The sequence below is a fragment of the Littorina saxatilis genome, linkage group LG14 (assembly GCF_037325665.1).
Source record: "Littorina saxatilis isolate snail1 linkage group LG14, US_GU_Lsax_2.0, whole genome shotgun sequence".
NCBI classification, from domain to species: domain Eukaryota; kingdom Metazoa; phylum Mollusca; class Gastropoda; order Littorinimorpha; family Littorinidae; genus Littorina; species Littorina saxatilis.
Genome location: NC_090258.1, coordinates 19,218,809 through 19,236,709, shown reverse-complemented (window position 1 = coordinate 19,236,709; position 17,901 = coordinate 19,218,809). Strand labels below are relative to the sequence as shown.

The 17,901-nt window shown below is 44.8% G+C and overlaps 1 protein-coding gene across 1 annotated transcript in view; it reads left to right on the top strand.

Moving 5' to 3' along the window:
* Positions 1 to 17,901, top strand: part of LOC138947296 (alkyldihydroxyacetonephosphate synthase, peroxisomal-like) — a 35,150-nt gene that overhangs the window by 11,327 nt on the left and 5,922 nt on the right. The window contains exons 9-17 of the mRNA XM_070318744.1: positions 567 to 692; positions 2,971 to 3,079; positions 5,018 to 5,145; positions 6,834 to 6,885; positions 7,520 to 7,659; positions 7,854 to 7,903; positions 8,465 to 8,534; positions 8,941 to 9,002; positions 16,322 to 16,411. Coding sequence (XP_070174845.1) covers positions 567 to 692; positions 2,971 to 3,079; positions 5,018 to 5,145; positions 6,834 to 6,885; positions 7,520 to 7,659; positions 7,854 to 7,903; positions 8,465 to 8,534; positions 8,941 to 9,002; positions 16,322 to 16,411 — 827 coding nt within the window. The remainder of the gene's footprint in view (positions 1 to 566; positions 693 to 2,970; positions 3,080 to 5,017; positions 5,146 to 6,833; positions 6,886 to 7,519; positions 7,660 to 7,853; positions 7,904 to 8,464; positions 8,535 to 8,940; positions 9,003 to 16,321; positions 16,412 to 17,901) is intronic.

Genomic DNA, 17,901 nt, shown 5'->3' with positions numbered 1-17,901 from the left:
TGGTCAGGTTTTTTTGTGTGTTTTGTTTTTTGCTTCCTGTGTTTTGGGTGGATTTTTCATGACGACTTGGGGTCCCAGGCACAGTAACTAAAGTGTGTTTGAGCACAGTCCTGAATGGAGGGGGTTGCCTGAGGCAGCTGTGTTTCCTGTCTTTTTGACTTGTATACAATTTCTGCTCAGAAAACAGCATGTGACTACCCATATATGGTACATTTGGGAACAGCCACATAATGTGGTAAATGATTAAATGAAGAAGAATTTAAGATATTTGGAAGAAGGATGTAAGTGGAGGGTTGGATGGGGAGGAGGCGGCCTATAGTTTTGTATTGCAGCTCACAATTTCAAGTATATTTCACTGAACAGATCTGGCCTGCTTTGTGTGATTGATTTGATGTGACATGTGAGATTGGTGAGATATGTGCGCGTTACAAATTCTCGTATTATTATTATTATTACATGTTATTTGTTCCAGATGGTTTTATATTTCACAGTGAGAGGCAAACTCAATCCTAGACAGCAAATGAAACAAGTGTGTATAACTTGTGCTTTTATTCTCTCTGTTTCAGTTAGCAGAGCGGGGCTTCTGTACAGGTCATGAACCTGACTCCATGGAATTCAGCTCACTGGGCGGCTGGGTGGCTACCAGAGCGTCAGGCATGAAGAAAAACATCTACGGCAACATTGAGGATTTGGTACGTGTAAACGATACCTGCTTTCTCAGGGCTTGTTCATTATCTAGGCGTTTCATAAAATAATCACACATACCCACACAATCCCCCATCATCTTCTTCTTCTTCTTCTTCTTCTGCGTTCGTGGGCTGAAACTCCCACGTACACTCGTGGTTTTTTTGCACGAGTGGAATTTTACGTGTATGACCGTTTTTTACTCCGCCATTTTAGGCAGCCATACGCCATTTTCGGAGGAAGCATGCTGGGTATTTTCGTGTTTCTATAAACCACCGAACTCTGACATGGATTACAGGATCTTTTTCGTGCGCACTTGGTCTTGTGCTTGCGTGTACACACGGGGGTGTTCGGACACCGAGGAGAGTCTGCACAGAAAGTTGACTCTGAGAAATAAATCTCTCGCCGAACGTGGGGACAAACTCACGCTGACAGCGGCCAACTGGATACAAATCCAGCGCGCTACCGACTGAGCTACATCCCCGCCCCCCATCATCTCACCCCTCATCCCCCTTGCATAAATTGGGCAAAATATAATAAACAAAACCGCTCAGTTTTATTCATGTTCATGCTCTAGCCAAGCACCACGCTTTCGAAAGAAACTTTGGAAGTTAGTAACAGCATTGAAGTACCAGAATGAACTTAGCCTGTTGTTGTAAGAAGTCCACACTTGAACTACTGGAAACATAACAAACCAGTTAATGGCATGTATAGGGCAGGGGTGTTGCTAAACATTTTAATGTTGGGACATTTGCCCGAAACTGTCAGAAAGCTTTAGGACATCTTGGAAAATGTTCGGCTAATATGTTGGCTTGTTTTCACTACCTATTTTATTCATGTTTTTATTATTTAGTTAGTGGAAGAATCTTTTGTAATGTATGTTTGGTGGTGTATGCTTTTAATTAAGCGTTGCTGACTATGAATGTAGATGTAAATGCTTGTATAACTGTGTTTTAATTTTAAATGTGTCAACCGCAAAGAGCATAATTGTAAAGTTATGGGGGGGGGAGGGGGGGGGGGGGGTAACAACCTGGGGTCCAGGGTCCCGTTGGGGGCCGGGTCTGAAAGCCCCCCTGAAGCTGAACAATGTTAGCTATTTTATAAACAATTTGTGGCTTATCCTTGATTCTAAACATGATCAACTGGTGTCAGCAGCCACTCATTATTTCTTTTAACCTTAGTATTAAATAATGGCAATTTATCTTCACTGATATCTGCTCCCAACGTCATATAGTATGGTTAGAAGGAAGACATGTCTCATACTGTGACAGTTAAGCAATTAACTCTTCCCCCGGCTTTACAGACAGATGTGATGGTAACGTTTTGTTTTGTCACAGTTAAGTGTTCCAATAACATACCTTTCTTGTTTTTTTATTCTGAATTTTGGAACGTTGGCAGTCTATTTGTTTGGGGATATGTTTGTGATTGGTTCACTGTTCTCTCATTTGGGTGTGTTGTGACGGGCGAAGTGGCGCAGTGGTAAGACGTCGGCCTCCTAATCGGGAGGTCGTGAGTTCCAATCCCGGTCGCTGCCGCCTGGTGGGTTAAGAGTGGAGATTTTTTCGATCTCCCAGGTCAACTTATGTGCAGACCTGCTAGTGACTTAACCCCCTTCGTGTGTACAGGCAAGCACAAGACCAAGTGCGCACGGAAAAGATCCTGTAATCCATGTCGGAGTTTGGTGGGTTATGAAAACACGAAAATACTCAGCATGCCTCCCCCAACATCGGCGTATGCTGCCTGAATGGCGGGGTAAAAACGGTCATACGCGTAAAAAATCCACTCGTGCTAAAAACATGAGTAAATGTGGGAGTCTTAGCCCATGAACGGAGAGGGGAGAAGGAACGTTGGCACTCTATTTGTTTTGGGATATTTTTGGCGCACGTAAGTGTAGCCTATGCGATGGTAAACTCTGTCTGTCTGTGCGTGTGTGTGTGTGTGTGTGTGATAGAAACTTTAACATTTGAAGACGTCACATTATGGCGTAAGAGGGTTAGACGTCACGCGAAGGAATTACTGAAAGTCTCGGTCATTGTTATTTTGAGCGGGCCGAGACTAGTTGGCAGTCGTGTCCCTGTAAGTAGGCTACACATGCAGACAGACAGATCTAGATCTAGTGTCTCGCTTTCTTGCACAGTGTCACCTATGCTTACTGTGTGTGTGTGTGTATGTGTGACGGAGTGATTGAGTTTGTGTTACTGTTTGTCGATTTCTTACGTGAGCCTTGAAGGCTTCGCCTCTTGTTGTGATTGGTTCTCTCATTTGGGTGTGTGGTTTGTGTTTCAGTTGGTGCACGTGAAGTTTGTGACGCCGCGTGGAGTGATGGAGAAGAGCTGCCAGGTTCCGAGGATGTCTGCCGGTCCCGACATCCACCATGTCATCATGGGGTCAGAGGGTAAGCTGATTAGTAAATGTGATACGGTTTAGTGTTGTTAGTTTTAAGTGTAATCCTTAATTCTTAGTAAATGTTATGTGTTTTATGTGCCTGACACTGCATGGCAATTTTCCTTGTTTTTATAAGGACAGTAACATTTTGAGTCTTGAGTCTTGATTATGCGACAGTTTGGCTTCAGGAGTCCTCAGTCTCTCAAATTGCTTAAGATTTTGCCATCATTTGAAAAGTTCTTCATAACTATTTTTTAAGATGATGGGAAGATGACACCAAGCACCAATCTTCAGAAAATTGTTGAAACTTTTTGTATCCTGGCAACTTTGCCGAAGAAAATAAATCCTGGCAACATCCTTGTACAGTAAGAATACTAAAACTTCTATTCGATTGCCATAGGATTGACAATGTCTTGGGTTTCAATGCCAATTAAGTTCTCAGACTGTCCTTTATTAAGATCATGTATTTACCTGTGCGCCTTTAAAGCAATAGCTGAGCTCACAGTCTCCCATTGGTTGCCAGAGCCTCAAGGCTTGTTACAGTGGAAGCCACAGAACTAAACTTAGTGTCGTCAGTGACACCAGATGTTGTCCAGACACATTTAAACAGAGCACAGACCAAATAGCCTGGACCGCCAACTCGTCACGTGACCCTTCGAGGTTACGACTCTCGACTTTCAGGGACGCGTCGCGTCCGGTTTGAAAGGCCAGCGATTCGAAGACAGTGAAAAGAAAGCACGCTCCAGTTATTTGTGACAATGGGAGGTGACAATGAACTGGATTTTCCAAAACTCCAAACTAAACTTAACAAAACTCATCGAAAAACATGTTCCATATGCACTTTTGCTGAGTTTATTTTAGCATTTTCAGAACTTACCTCGGCAACTTCGTCCATGTTTACAATCGACACCGGATATCACGTCCCCCTGATTTCTGAAAGGCTTGTAAGCGTAGGTTCCTAAATGCGAGAGGCCGCTACCTCGTAATAGAGAGAAAGAGCGGAGAGAGAGCTAGTTGGCGGTCCAGGATAAATTGTCTATGAACAGAGCTAGATCAGCACAATCTACATGCAGAGGAACCCCTCCTTCTAATATCGTCACAATCTGAGAAAATTAGGTCTTGAAACAAAGAGAGTCTTAATACGGAGGTAAATTTACAGAGGCTATGAATAGGAAATCTTAAATAATCCCGGTCTTAAAAAGGGCAAAGTCTTGTTATGTTATATGATGTCTTATATCGCGTGCGTATCTCCAGACTCGGATTCAAGGCGCAGGGATCTATTTATGCCGTGTGAGGTGGAATTTTTTACACAGTACATCACGCATTCACAACGACCAGCAGATCGCAGCCACTTCGGCGCATATCCTACTTTTCACGGCCTATTATTCCAAGTCACACGGGTATTTTGATGGACATTTTTTATCTGTGTCTATACATTTTTGCCAGGAACGATCCTTTTGTCAATCGTGGGATCTTTAACGTGCACACCCCAATGTAGTGTACACGAAGGGACCTCGGTTTTTCGTCTCATCCGAAAGACTAGCACTTGAACCCACCACCTAGGTTAGGAAAGGGGGGAGAAAATTGCTAACGCCCTGACCCAGGGTCGAACTCGCAACCTCTCGCTTCCGAGCGCAAGTGCGTTACCACTCGGCCACCCAGTCATTAAGAAGTCTTAAAATGGGGGGAGGGGGGAGGGGGGGTTGGACTTAAAAGTGGGTTCTACTGAACGTAAGTAGAGTATGCATACCAGCCTAAGTGGGTTTTTAACCACACAGTGGTTTAACTAGTATGCAGTGGGTGTCTGTGTGTAATTGTTGTTTATATTGATGTCTTTTAATGTTATTATGTGTTCAGCCGCAATGTAATTTCTCTTTTGATAATAATAAAATATTATTGTATTGTATTGTATTGTATCTATAACTCCAATTTCTTGTTTCCCTTTCAGGCACGATGGGCGTGGTGACAGAGGTGACACTCAAGATCAGACCCCTGCCTCCCTGCAAGAAGTACGGCTCCATTGTTTTCCCCTCCTTTGAAAACGGCGTCAACTGTTTGAGGGACATCGCTGGACAGGTACTTTAACATGTTTGACCTGAAGACTGGCACCATACATTCTCCCTGAACAGTACCCGGTGAAAGAAACGCAACTCATTCGCGCCCACTGTTGCAAGTGATTTTTCATCATTTTCAAATTGTCGTAAAATATGAACCAGTTAAGGTAAATCAAAAAGGAGAACAGATTCGTAGAGGATATTTTACTGGCTCTAGGCTTAGTGCATAGTATTTAATCATTTTTTTTCTTTTTTACTTTTTCATAAATTGACCCCTACCCTGTACAGTATAACACAATTTATGAACAAGTAAAAAACAAAAACGATGAAATATTATGCACTAATCCTAGAGCCAGTAAAATATCCTCCACGATTCTGTTTTTCTTTTTGATTTACCTTATCTGGTTCATATTTTACGACAATTTGAAAATGATTAAAAATCACTTGCAACAGTGGGCGCGAATGAGTTGCGTTTCTTTCGCCGGGTACTGTACAGTGATCGCATTGGCCGTTGACCCTATGCGTCCCAGAGTGCCAAATATCGCCCATTCGAGAACCAATGTGCAAGGGATTTATTGCCCAGAGTCAACTTTGTGCAGACTCTTCTCGGTGTCCAGACACCCCGTGTGTATGCATGCGGATTATAAAGATCCCAAGGTCACAGCGAAAGTCTCAGGAATTGGAAAACACAAATACACTCGTGCATGAAAAAGAAAAAAAATTGGGAAGAGCGATTCTGTCGCTGCATGGTATCCCCAGGGATAGCAGCCTGAATTTGCTTGAAGGACTTCCCCAAGGACAATAATACATATAGATAAATTTTAAAAAGCCAAGCCCGGAAATGCCCACTATATGCACAATGCTAACTATATGCACAATGCCCACTATATGCACAATGCTAACTATATGCACAATGCCCACTATATGCACAATGCTAACTATATGCACAATGCTAACTATATGCACAATGCTAACTATATGCACAATGCCCACTATATGCACAATGCTAACTATATGCACAATGCTAACTATATGCACAATGCCCACTATATGCACAATGCCCACTATATGCACAATGTCCACTATATGTGACCCTCCACTTCGAAATGAGTCGCATGTCACCTCGCGCGGTTCTGCGCTAGGCTTAATATTATAAGTCCGGGGAGTGTCTGGTAACAGTGTGTGGGTCACCTTAGTCACAGGCTTATACCTCAAACAGTTTTCGCTCTTTTCTAAAACGGTTTTCACCACTAGATAGAGCATCAACAACTCTTTAGAAAAATGTAAAAATATGAAAATCATGCAAAGGTGACATGCGACTCATTCCGTGGTGGAGGGTCACATATGCACAATGCCCACTATATGCACAATGCTAACTATATGCACAATGCTAACTATATGCACAATGCTAACTATGATGCATAGCTGTTTCCATTTCTATCCGTTTCCTACAACGTTTGAGCTCTTATAAAATTGAAAAACTCGCAATGGTTACTTTGCTTTGATTTGTTGAGGTGTAAAATTGACGGAGTTACTTCCCATGTTCTGAGAGGCATAGGCTTAACAATAAAAAAAAAAATGTCTTTACAGGAACAAATCTTGGCTCTTGCCAGAACTTGTCGCTCCGTTTCACCAAACTGCCAAGCAAAGTCTAAATCATAGTGATTGTGTTTTTTTCAATTGTTAACGGAATCATTTTTTTTTTTGCAGAGGTGTGCACCGGCTTCGATCAGACTGATGGACAATGAGCAATTTCAGTTTGGTAAGTAATGTGCTTCTTTGCACACAGATACACACACTCCTGCAAATTCAATTAGCGCTTCTGGGGTGATAACGCGAGACAACTCCTGTGATCTTGCCGCGAAGTGCCGCCAGTTACCAGCCGAAAGAAAGAAGGGGCATAACCTCACCAGAACCGACCATTGTCTGTTTACCGTATAAAGTATAAAATGCACGACTTACACACAAACTGTAACCAAACCGATATGCTATTTGGGACCAATGCAAGTTTTTTTTCCTTTCTCGTGTGATCTTGCTGCGAGGTGGCGCCAGTTGCCAGCCGAAAGAAAGAGGGGGCATAACCTCACCAGAACTGCCCATTGTCAATACACACAGACACAGTCTGACAGGCGCTAGGCACGCATGCTCTGTAACAGGAAGCCTTGGGAGTCAATCTTGTTTGATCACTTGCTGCACGTGTGTGTGTGTGTGTTCATGCATGTGCATGAGATTGGGTGAGAAAGAGAAAGAGAGAGAGAGAGAGACAGACAGACAGACAGACAGACAGACAGACACAGAGAGAGGCTATTAATACCAAAGTTTTATCGGTTCCACAATGTACATGTATGAAAAGCTCAAAAGTAATATATTCATTATAAATTCTATGACATCAACAGGTTCCGTGCTGAAGCCAGAAACAAAATCACTGATCACCAGCTTTCTGGATGGATTGAAGAAATTCTACGTCACCAAGCTGAAAGGATTCGACCCCCTGAAGTTGGCCGTGGCTACCTTACTGTTTGAGGGAACCAAGGAAGTAAGTCTGTGTTCTGCAAAACAAACAATAGAAGAATTCTGGAAATAACTCGGTCATTCTTCAAAATATTATTGTCAGAAATATTTTGTTTGACGTACGTCTTTTTACTTTTGAGACCCGTGTACAGTGATAACTCTGTTTTGTCTGATTCCATTGATATTTTTTTCGCTCATGTGGAGGCTTTTTAATTGCAGGAGGTTGCAGCCTTGGAGAAGAGAGTGTATGAAATCGCCGCTCAATATGGGTGAGTGTGTGTCAGTGTCCGTGTGATTGAGGTTGAGTGACCCTGGGGTTTTTTTTTTATGTCACTGTGTCTTATCTGTAGACAGCTCTGCAAACTCGCCTGTGTGTTTTTGACTTAATTTCCCTCCACAATTTTCCACCACCCACACCCCACTGTTTTTTTGGTCTTTAAAATTTAATATGCTTTTTGCCTTGTTAGCTTTTCAGTTGTCTTTGTGACATCTCTCTCTCTCTCTCTCTCTCTCTCTCTCTCTGTATATGTTCAAATGACAGGTTGGAAGATTAGGTTAAGCCTAAAACATTTATCCTTATGTAATAAAGCTCTGAATTCTGAGTAATGAGTTATGAGCTCTCTCTCTCTCTCTCTCTCTCTCTCTAGCTACTCTGATAGACAACCTTGATTGGATAGCCTCACTCAGCATCCATCTGGCCCACTGCTTTTGTTGCCATGGCATTTAGGCATACATATTTTTTTTAACTCAAGTCCTCTGTATCTTGTATCAGCACTGACCAGGTATGACTTGCGTATGTGTTTCACTGAAATTTAAATGTGCTGTTTCAGTGGTATACCTGGAGGAGCAGACAATGGGGAGAGAGGTTACATGCTGACTTTTGTCATCGCATACCTGAGGGTGAGAAATCTATTTTTGGCATATATATTGAAGTGTGCGCATGCATGCTAATGTAGACATACACTTGCATTCGTGTTTAAGCACACACGTACATACATGTATATCACCACATGCAAACAGGCACACACACACACCCACACACACACACACACACACACACACACCCACCCACACACACACACCCACACACACACACCCACACATACACACACACCCACCCACCCACACACACACAGCCACGCACACCCACCCACACACACACAGACACACACCCACACACACACACACACCCACACCCACACATTACTGACCCTTTCACTCTCATCGTTGGGGCATTCTGTGTGAAGTGTATTTGTTAGTTGTGCATTCTTCATATTTTAACGGAGATTTCTTTGTGTGTTTTTAGGATCTTGCCTTTGATTATTATGTTGTGGCCGAATCCTTCGAGACATCAGTACCATGGGACAGGTACGCAATTATTTTAACTGATCAAAATATAGTATTGGAAGTGATGTTGTTAGGCATTGGCAGTCGGCAATACGTTTAAACTTCTTTCACATCACCTAAAACTTTGCCTTTTTTTTTGGCAGATCTGCCAAATTTTTTCATGATGGAGGGAAAGTAACTTCTTCTTCTGCGTTCGTGGGCTGAAACTCCCACGTACACTCGTGTTTTTTGCACGAGTGGAACGTGTATGACCGTTTTTTACCCCGCCATTTAGGCAGCCATACGCTGTTTTCGGAGGAAGCATGCTGGGTATTTTCGTGTTTCTATAACCCACCGAACTCTGACATGGATTACAGGATCTTTTTCGTGCGCACTTGCTCTTGTGCTTGCGTGTTCACACGGGGGGTGTTCGGACACCGAGGAGAGTCTGCACACAAAGTTGACTCTGAGAAATAAATCTCTCGCCGAACGTGGGGACGAACTCACGCTGACAGCGGCCAACTGGATACAAATCCAGCGCGATATTGACTGAGCTACATCCCCGCCCGTACTGCTTCCATCAATTTGTGAAACTTGTATGGCCAAAGAAAATAAATCACTGATAGTCTGCCAGGTTGTATGGGTGTCTGACTGGTAAAGTTATGGAGAGTCACTTGGGTTCTTTGACCAGCAAAAGGTTGGCTGTTTCTTTACTAGACAGCTGATTTATTGATCATAATGATACGTTAAACGACTTATAGATTGATGCTTTGGACGTTGAATCCTCTGAGTTTCTGATGGGAGACTATTTGACTTACACAAAATCTGATATTATTAACATTTTGTGTCGCCCATTAAATTACATATTATTACCCAACTCACATATAGCAATTAACTCTAGTTCAGTGCTGGTAACGCTGTACGCGTTCCCCTTGGTAACAAGGGAGACCACCCTAAAAAAGAGTGATCCATCCCATAATATCAGACCGATGTCCGGTCCAACATCCGTATGCGTGCGCATACGCCGCCATTTGTATCATTCTCTCTCAGCGGTTCAACTGGGTAGGACGCTCCTGATGTACGCTCCTGCTGTCTTCAGCTTTTCGCCAGAGTCTTTGCTTTGGCTTCTCCCCTTGGTCGCCGCCTTACTTTACACCTGTACCTATGCTGTGTGGTGAGATCTTTCCGTTTTTGTTGTAACTTTAGCGACGTTTTCGTCGCTCGTTTGTACTTGTGAAATTTTTCTGAAATTGTTTTCTGTGAAATTTTTCGTGAGTTGTTTGCTATGGCGGAGGCTGCGCTTGTTGATAGCGCTAAACGGAAGCCTAGTTCGAGGCAGGTAGCTGAAGTTACGCCTCCGAAAGGAAGCTCAAGGAGAGATAAGGGCGCAGGGAAGTCCGCGTCTGTGTCTCTGAGTCAACTTCTGTTAAGTCTCCCGTGTTAGCAGACGTACAAACAATCTTCCGGTCAGACTTGTTTACTTTCTGACAAGAGTAGTCGTTCTGGTGTAGCTTCTTCTGCTTCGGTTTCGCCTGGCTGCCCTGGGTTAGCGCCAGCCGACGTTGCTTCTTTATTGTTGACGCTGAGCTCTCAAGTTTTCGTCATTAGCGTCTGGATTTTCTTCCACTCGGGAGGAATTGTGTGCGCTTCCGTCGGGTGTTTCTGATGTTTCTTTTCCTTAGCCAAGATCCGGCGGTCGCCTGCAGTTCCGGCTTCGACTTCCGCTAAGCCTTCGGCGACTGTGACTCGGGCGGATGTCCATGCTTCGCAGGATGGGGGTACCGTCTTGGTGTCTCTCTCGAATGTGACACCAGTACAAGGTATGTCTACACCGCTTGCCGGTGTGCGAGCTCAGGGGGCTCTCTCGTGCGTTGGATGCCGTGAGAGTTCTTATGAGCAGCGAAAGGACGAACGCCTCCGTACGTCTCTTTATGAGAATATCGGGGACCGTTTTAGTCCTCTTCCGCCCAGGGGGCAGGAAGTGGTCGGTTCTGCCGACGATAAACTGTCTGATGTTCTGCCTCCTGGCTCTGAGCTTGATCTCGAGTCGGAGGGTAGGGCGGATGACGGGGATGCCTCAGTGGTAGAGGATTCCCAGCCTTGAGAGACGGACCGCGGGTGTCCGTCTGTAGGTCAACCTCCTGCGTCTGGTTTCCAGCAGGGCGGTGTGACTGAATAGGCCGCGGTGGCCTACCTGACTCGATGGCGAGCAGGAAGGCTAGCGACACCCAGCTTTCTTGCCGATTTAGTTGTCCAGCGCAGTGACGTGGGCTAACGGAAATGGCATTTAAGTTTTTGGTGACTCTGGGGCTGACCATGGGTGTCATTCTGGGGTCACCTACCTGACTACGATGGCGAGCAGGAAGGTTAACGAGGGTGCGTCCATGGGATGGACGACACCCAGCTTAACTTGCCGTTCAAGTTGTCCAGCGCAGTGACGTGGTCGGCGGAAAACGGCATTTAAGTTTTGACCGGAAGGGGTGGTTGAGAGCAGGGCGTAACTGACTCCACCTCTTTCCGGTTCCGACTTCTGGAAGTTCGGAGGAACAGGATGTTCTCTTCAGCTTTCGGAGATCGTTGTCCATTGCCCTGGAGTTGGCATATGGCCACGTGTAGCCGGGTTCTCCGGTGAAAGTGGTGTACGTTCGCGCGAGGAATGTAGCACGCATTTTCGTGGCTGGGCAACGTAAGCTTCCGCCCTGGGGGCAGGAAGTTGTTGGGCTGGGTGATTCTTGGATTGGCCATGCGAGTCTCTCGGGGGGTCACCTTCCTAACTTTGTTACCGAGTAGGAAGGTGATGTGTGGAGAGGTGTCCACGGTGGTGGATGTCACCCAGCTTAACTTGCCGTTCAAGGTGTCCAGCGCAGTGTTGTGCGCAGTGATAAACGGCATTTAGGACTTGACAGGAAGGAGTGGCTGAGGAATATTGTTGCCTCGTCCACCCCTGCCTTTGTTCGACGACTTCCGGAGTTCGGAGGAACAGTAAGTTCACTTCCGCGGCCGGGAATCGTCGTTCATTGCCCTGAAGATGGCATATGTCTTGTAGTTTTGACTTCCGCTTCCTCCCGGGGGGCAGGAAGCGAGCAGTAAGGCTGGTTCCTTGTTGGATAATTTAGGTCAAACAGGAAGGCAGCTTCCGGATTGCACGGTTGTGCTTGACGGCTGTTCAGATGTAGGTGCTTCCGCATTAACGATTAGCACTGAATTCAGGTTCCATTTCAAGTTAGCAAGGGCAGTGGCGCTCGCAGCTGTAATGGGTCGAGGTTCTATGGAATCTTCCGGTGTGTTTCTATACAACCGGTTGGTTCTCATGTTTACTAATCCACGGCCGGTTTCGCTTCCGCTTTTGCGGCTGCGTCTTCCGGTTACAGGATGGGACAGCCTTCTACCGTTAACACTGCGTTGGTAGTCGGCACTTTTCAGCTTTTGGCTTCCGGTTCCGTTACTGCGGTTCCTTTGCTGTTATACAGGCTGTATCCACTTCCCCTTCCAGTCTTCCAGCTGGCATGGGACAGGTGGATGGAGATCTGGTCATGGAGTTCTGGCGTTTGAAATTTTTTGTTTCTTTCGAAACTTTTCCGATGTTGGCAAGTTTCGCCTTTTCGGGATGGGTGACTGGGTCTCATCATTTCGATGATCATTATAATGCTTTTGAACAGGGGGGAGGCTCTTACTTCACTTGTGTCTCTGTTCGCGGCAGTTCGTAGTTGTTTTGAGCTTTCCTAGGAGAATCTTTGAGTGTCAAGCCCTTAGATCCTCCGTCGGGATCCTTTGTGCTTGTGGAAGTTTTCACAAGCGAGTCTTCTTTGTCACCGCTTGGCTCTTCCTTGGTGGACAACGCTTGACTTTATACCTGCGGCGAGGGTGCTTTAGCTTGTGTTGCACGCTCAAGTAGCGTGTCGCTCACGGAGCGCTTTCTGTAGGCTTCGGTTAACTACAAGCCTAGGAACTTAGGTTCTCTTTTTGCGTTCTACGGAACCGCCCTCGGGTTTGGCAAACATCCATCGGGTTTTTGATAGCAAGGAGAAACTGTCTGTAAGATCAAGATCTCCTAGCTCGGGTAGATTGTCTCATCTTTTCTTTTTGATGGGCTCTTTTGTACTTGTTTTTATTTTCTCTCGCCTGGGCGGTTACGTTCTGTATGGCTATCTTTGTGGTCCTACAGGACGCAGATACAAAGGATGTTGCTTTGCCGTCTTTTACCTAGGAGTAAGCCTCTGCCTTTAAAGTTTTGTTCTTTTGGCGTGACTTTAATCTCTTTCTCGTTTGAAAGTTATCTCTTCGAATCCGCTGCTATGCACGTGGGGTTTTTTCTTCTAAGAGAAGCTCATGGTAAAAGGGAAAGCGTTAGGCAGGCCTTGGCGGTTTTTTGTTTCTAAACGAAAAGCTTCAGGCTGGCTGTTGTCTATTTTAGCTTTGGCTTGACACCCTCGCTTTCACAGGGCTCTTTTATAGAGCTGTTCGGCGACCCTTTCGGTCTCACAGACGGGTCTTTGCAGTCTTGGTGTCCAGACCTCTTAAGGCTGGCAAGAAGGCATTTTTGGTTTCTCACATTCGATTTTCACGGATGTCTACTGTAGGGGTATCCTTGAGATACTCAGGGGCTTCCGCCTCAACTCTGGATTTGGTTCAGAGTCTTTATAGGTTGTTTTTTTTGTGTTTTGTTCACTTGCCACTTGACTGGCGTGGTTCAAAGTGCTTATTTGCTTACGGAAAGAACTCCTCGTCGTTCTGTGTATTGCAGGTGGCTATCCACCTTCCTTTTTGGGTTTCCCTTTTGTCTTCCATGTCTTATTTTAAGACTTTATGAGATTCTTGTCACATTGGTACGGCTCGGTGCAGCTTTGCTTTAACCCTTTTTAACGGCTAGCCTGACTGTTTAACACGGGAAACGGCCAAGCTTACTCTAGTAGCTGCTGCGAGAAGTGGGAGTAAGCGTGCTTTCTGGCTATTTTGAATAAAGACAGCCTTTTTTAAGAAAGATCGATCTATGACTTGTGGGTTTCTTTTAAGTTTTCCGGCAGTTAAGCGGAAAATGGGGAAACAAGCTTCGAATTACGCTTTCTATTCATGAAGTAAGAGTTTGGCTTCTTTAGAGTTACGTTTAGCCAATTAAACTTTTCGGTTTTCGAAGATTTTTCTGACTCGCACGGAGCTTGTTAGTTCTTTGTATCTAAAGGTCGCTTGCCTTATCTTTCTTCTCTGTCGTGATTTAACCTCGGCATTTAAGCGATAAATGGGGTCAACCAGCTTCCATTTGCGTTTCTTGAAGCAAGAAGTTGGCTTCTTTTGAGTCACGTTTAGCCAGGTTAACTTTTTGAGTTTCAAAGATTTTTCTGACTTTCACGGATCTTGTTAGATCATTGAATCAAAGGGCTTTTGCTTTATCTTCTTCTCCGTCGTGGTTTAACCTTGAACGGTTGAAAATGGCGTTAAACACTGATTTTAGGAGGGAAGTAGGTCTATCTACTCTGGTAGAGGTATGACGTTTGGTAGTCAACCTTACCTAGATGGACTGCTACACTGGTTTCTTGCTCCTGGGGAGCTTGATGTGGTTGTCTGTCCCGTGAGGACGCTCAGAAGGTACCTGTCACGGACTCGGCATTGGTCAGAAAGTCGGAAGGTTTTATGATATCACTTAACACAGCGGGTGTAAGGATATTGCGAAAGGGACTTTGACCAAGTGAGTCTCCATGTTGATCAGACAGGGGTTTACCTGTTGACAAACACAGTCTGGAGACGTTAGGGTAGTTTTGCCTTTCACAAAAGCTAGAACGTATGAGGCAAGGGCATGGGCCTCCTCTTTGGCAGTCCTCCGGTCGGGCCTTGTTTTGGGCTGAAGTACTGGAGTCGGCTTACTGGCGGTCTGAGGAGGTTTTTGTTAACTTCTACCTCAGAGACGTCTTGATACAGGACGGCAGTTCCGCGTTACCTGTTATGGTAGTCGCAGGACAGGTTCTAATATCATAATTTCGCTATGTACCCACCACCTATAGTAGCAATCTGCTATATGTGAGTTGGGTAATAATATGTAATTTAATCCAAAATTTTAATAATAAATTTTCATTTAATTAATATACTTACCCAACTCACATCGTTTAAACCCTCCCGCCTCCCCGCTGTGGTGGTATTGGGTTCTAAAAAAGTAGTGAGTTGGGCTTCGTTCGAATGATACAAATGGCGGCGTATGCGCACGCATACGGATGTTGGACCGGACATCGGTCTGATATTACGGAGATTTAAGAAACGAAACGTTGGGACGTTTCGTTTTGAAGTTGTGGTAAACGTCATTATTTCGGGGGTCTCTCGCTGGAAAGGTGAAGGTCAACTGAAACGGAACGTGGAACGTCAAAACGCAGTCACGTTTTCCACCCCCAAAAAACGAACAATATTTCGTCAACTTTTGTGAGTATTTTTGCACACTAACAGTTTTATTTGTTGGCCATTTTATGCATTGCGAGATTCATCAACCCTTTCACAGTCTTTCAGCGCTGAGAATGTGTTCATTGGAGGTAGACAACTGTTGTGAACTGAAATATTTTGAAGGGTGCTGATCCTGGTACATTTATCCAACTTCATGGTGAGAAAGCAAATGGCGAAGCAGAAGTAGGTCATCGCATCGAATTTTTATTCTGGCTTCGTATGTGATCAGGTGCATGAATTGAAAAATGTGAAGCTCTTGTGCGTGCAATGCGAGTATGTCAATCCTTTATTGACTCGTGGAGTTGAAATTATGCCATGCCCAGTCAGCGGATCATATCCTGCCATGCCCGGCCTTTCATTCCGAAACGAAACGTGAATACATCTAAATCTTGTCTGCGGCCTATGCCGTCTCGTTACACGTTCCGTTTCGCGGGGTGACTCATTCACCAAACGAAACGAGCTGCAAAACGAAACGTGCTGTTTCTTAAATCTCGCTATTATGGGATGGATCACTCTTTTTTAGGGTGGTCTCCCTTGTTACCAAGGGGAACGCGTACAGCGTTACCAGCACTGAACTAGAGTTAATTGCTATATGTGAGTTGGGTAAGTATATTAATTAAATGAAAATTTATTATTAAAATTTTGGATTTTAGAAGCAACAACTATTGAGAGATGAGTCACAGTACCATTTACGATCAATGTTTTGTGTCTGTTGTGTATTATATTTGTCCACTTTAAAGACCAAACTGTCAAAGTTCTCGTGCATTATAGTTAAACGCTCCATAAACTTAACATTACATGTTTTTTGTTATTTGGTTTTATATGACAATCAGAATGTATCAAAGAAAGCAACGCTAGATTCAGTTCTGAAGAAAGGGGGTTCAAGAGCTGAAGCATTATTTCATTTATGCATTTAATTATTCACTTTTTTTAAACAGATGCCTGGACCTGTGTCAGAATGTGAAGGAGAGGCTTCACGGGGAGTGCAAAGACCGTGGCATACAGTTCCCACCTTACATCACGTGCAGGTAAGCACTCAATCACCCCCACTGTCTTGAGTGCAACATTTCTTTAACTCATTGTCTCCCAGGTACGGATATATCCGTACCCACTCATATGGCTCTTTCTGACCTGGTACGAATATGCTCAGACTGTTAGCTTCAGTCGCTTCCTGTAATGTCGATCTAACGCCTGCATTCCAGCATGTTGATACCCAGTTGCTACACAGTTAATACAATTCTGAGTGACCTGCTGCAGCACAGCTGGTCTCGGCCCAAAAAAAAAATTTCAACATAGGTGGGGTAGAAAGTGTTAAGGTAACACAGAGTGTAAATTCCTGACTGTGCACCAGGTAGTCCTGCAAGCCATTATCAAAAGCAGCTTTTTTTTTTGCTTTTTTTTACAAGTACATGTATCATTGAACCGGCACGGTTGGCCTAGTGGAAAGGCGTCCGCCCCGTGATCGGGAGGTCGTGGGTTCGAACCCCGGCCGGGTCATACCTAAGACTTTAAAATTGGCAATCTAGTGGCTGCTCCGCCTGGCGTCTGGCATTATGGGGTTAGTGCTAGGACTGGTTGGTCCGGTGTCAGAATAATGTGACTGGGTGAGACATGAAGCCTGTGCTGCGACTTCTGTCTTGTGTGTGGCGCACGTTATATGTCAAAGCAGCACCGCCCTGATATGGCCCTTCGTGGTCGGCTGGGCGTTAAGCAAACAAACAAACAAACAAACAAACAAACTGTATAATTGAACCCCCCCCTTTCAGACCCAGCAATTTAAGACTTCCTCCAGGCCGGGATGTAGCTCAGTCGGTAGCGCGCTGGATTTGTATCCAGTTGGCCGCTGTCAGCGTGAGTTCGTCCCCACGTTCGGCGAGAGATTTATTTCTCAGAGTCAACTTTGTGTGCAGACTCTCCTCGGTGTCCGAACACCCCCGTGTGTACACGCAAGCACAAGACCAAGTGCGCACGAAAAAGATCCTGTAATCCATGTCAGAGTTCGGTGGGTTATAGAAACACGAAAATACCCAGCATGCTTCCTCCGAAAGCGGCGTATGGCTGCCTAAATGGCGGGGTAAAAAACGGTCATACACGTAAAATTCCACTCGTGCAAAAAACACGAGTGTACGTGGGAGTTTCAGCCCACGAACGCAGAAGAAGAAGACTCTCTCCTTTTTGAGACCTTGCTTTTCAAGATGTTGTGTTCATAATCATAGCATCTGTAAATGTACCTCCAATTTTAAGACTCGTCTTTTTAAGACCTGATTTTCTCAGATATTTGGGAGATCTTAAAAAGAGGGTTTCCACTGTACTCAAACCCCCCGCGGGTTAGGGGGAAGAATTTACCCGATGCTCCCCAGCATGTCGTAAGAGGCGACTAACGGATTCTGTTTCTCCTTTTACCCTTGTTAAGTGTTTCTTGTATAGAATATAGTCAATTATTGTAAAGATTTTAGTCAAGCAGTATGTAAGAAATGTTAAGTCCTTTGTACTGGAAACTTGCATTCTCCCAGTAAGG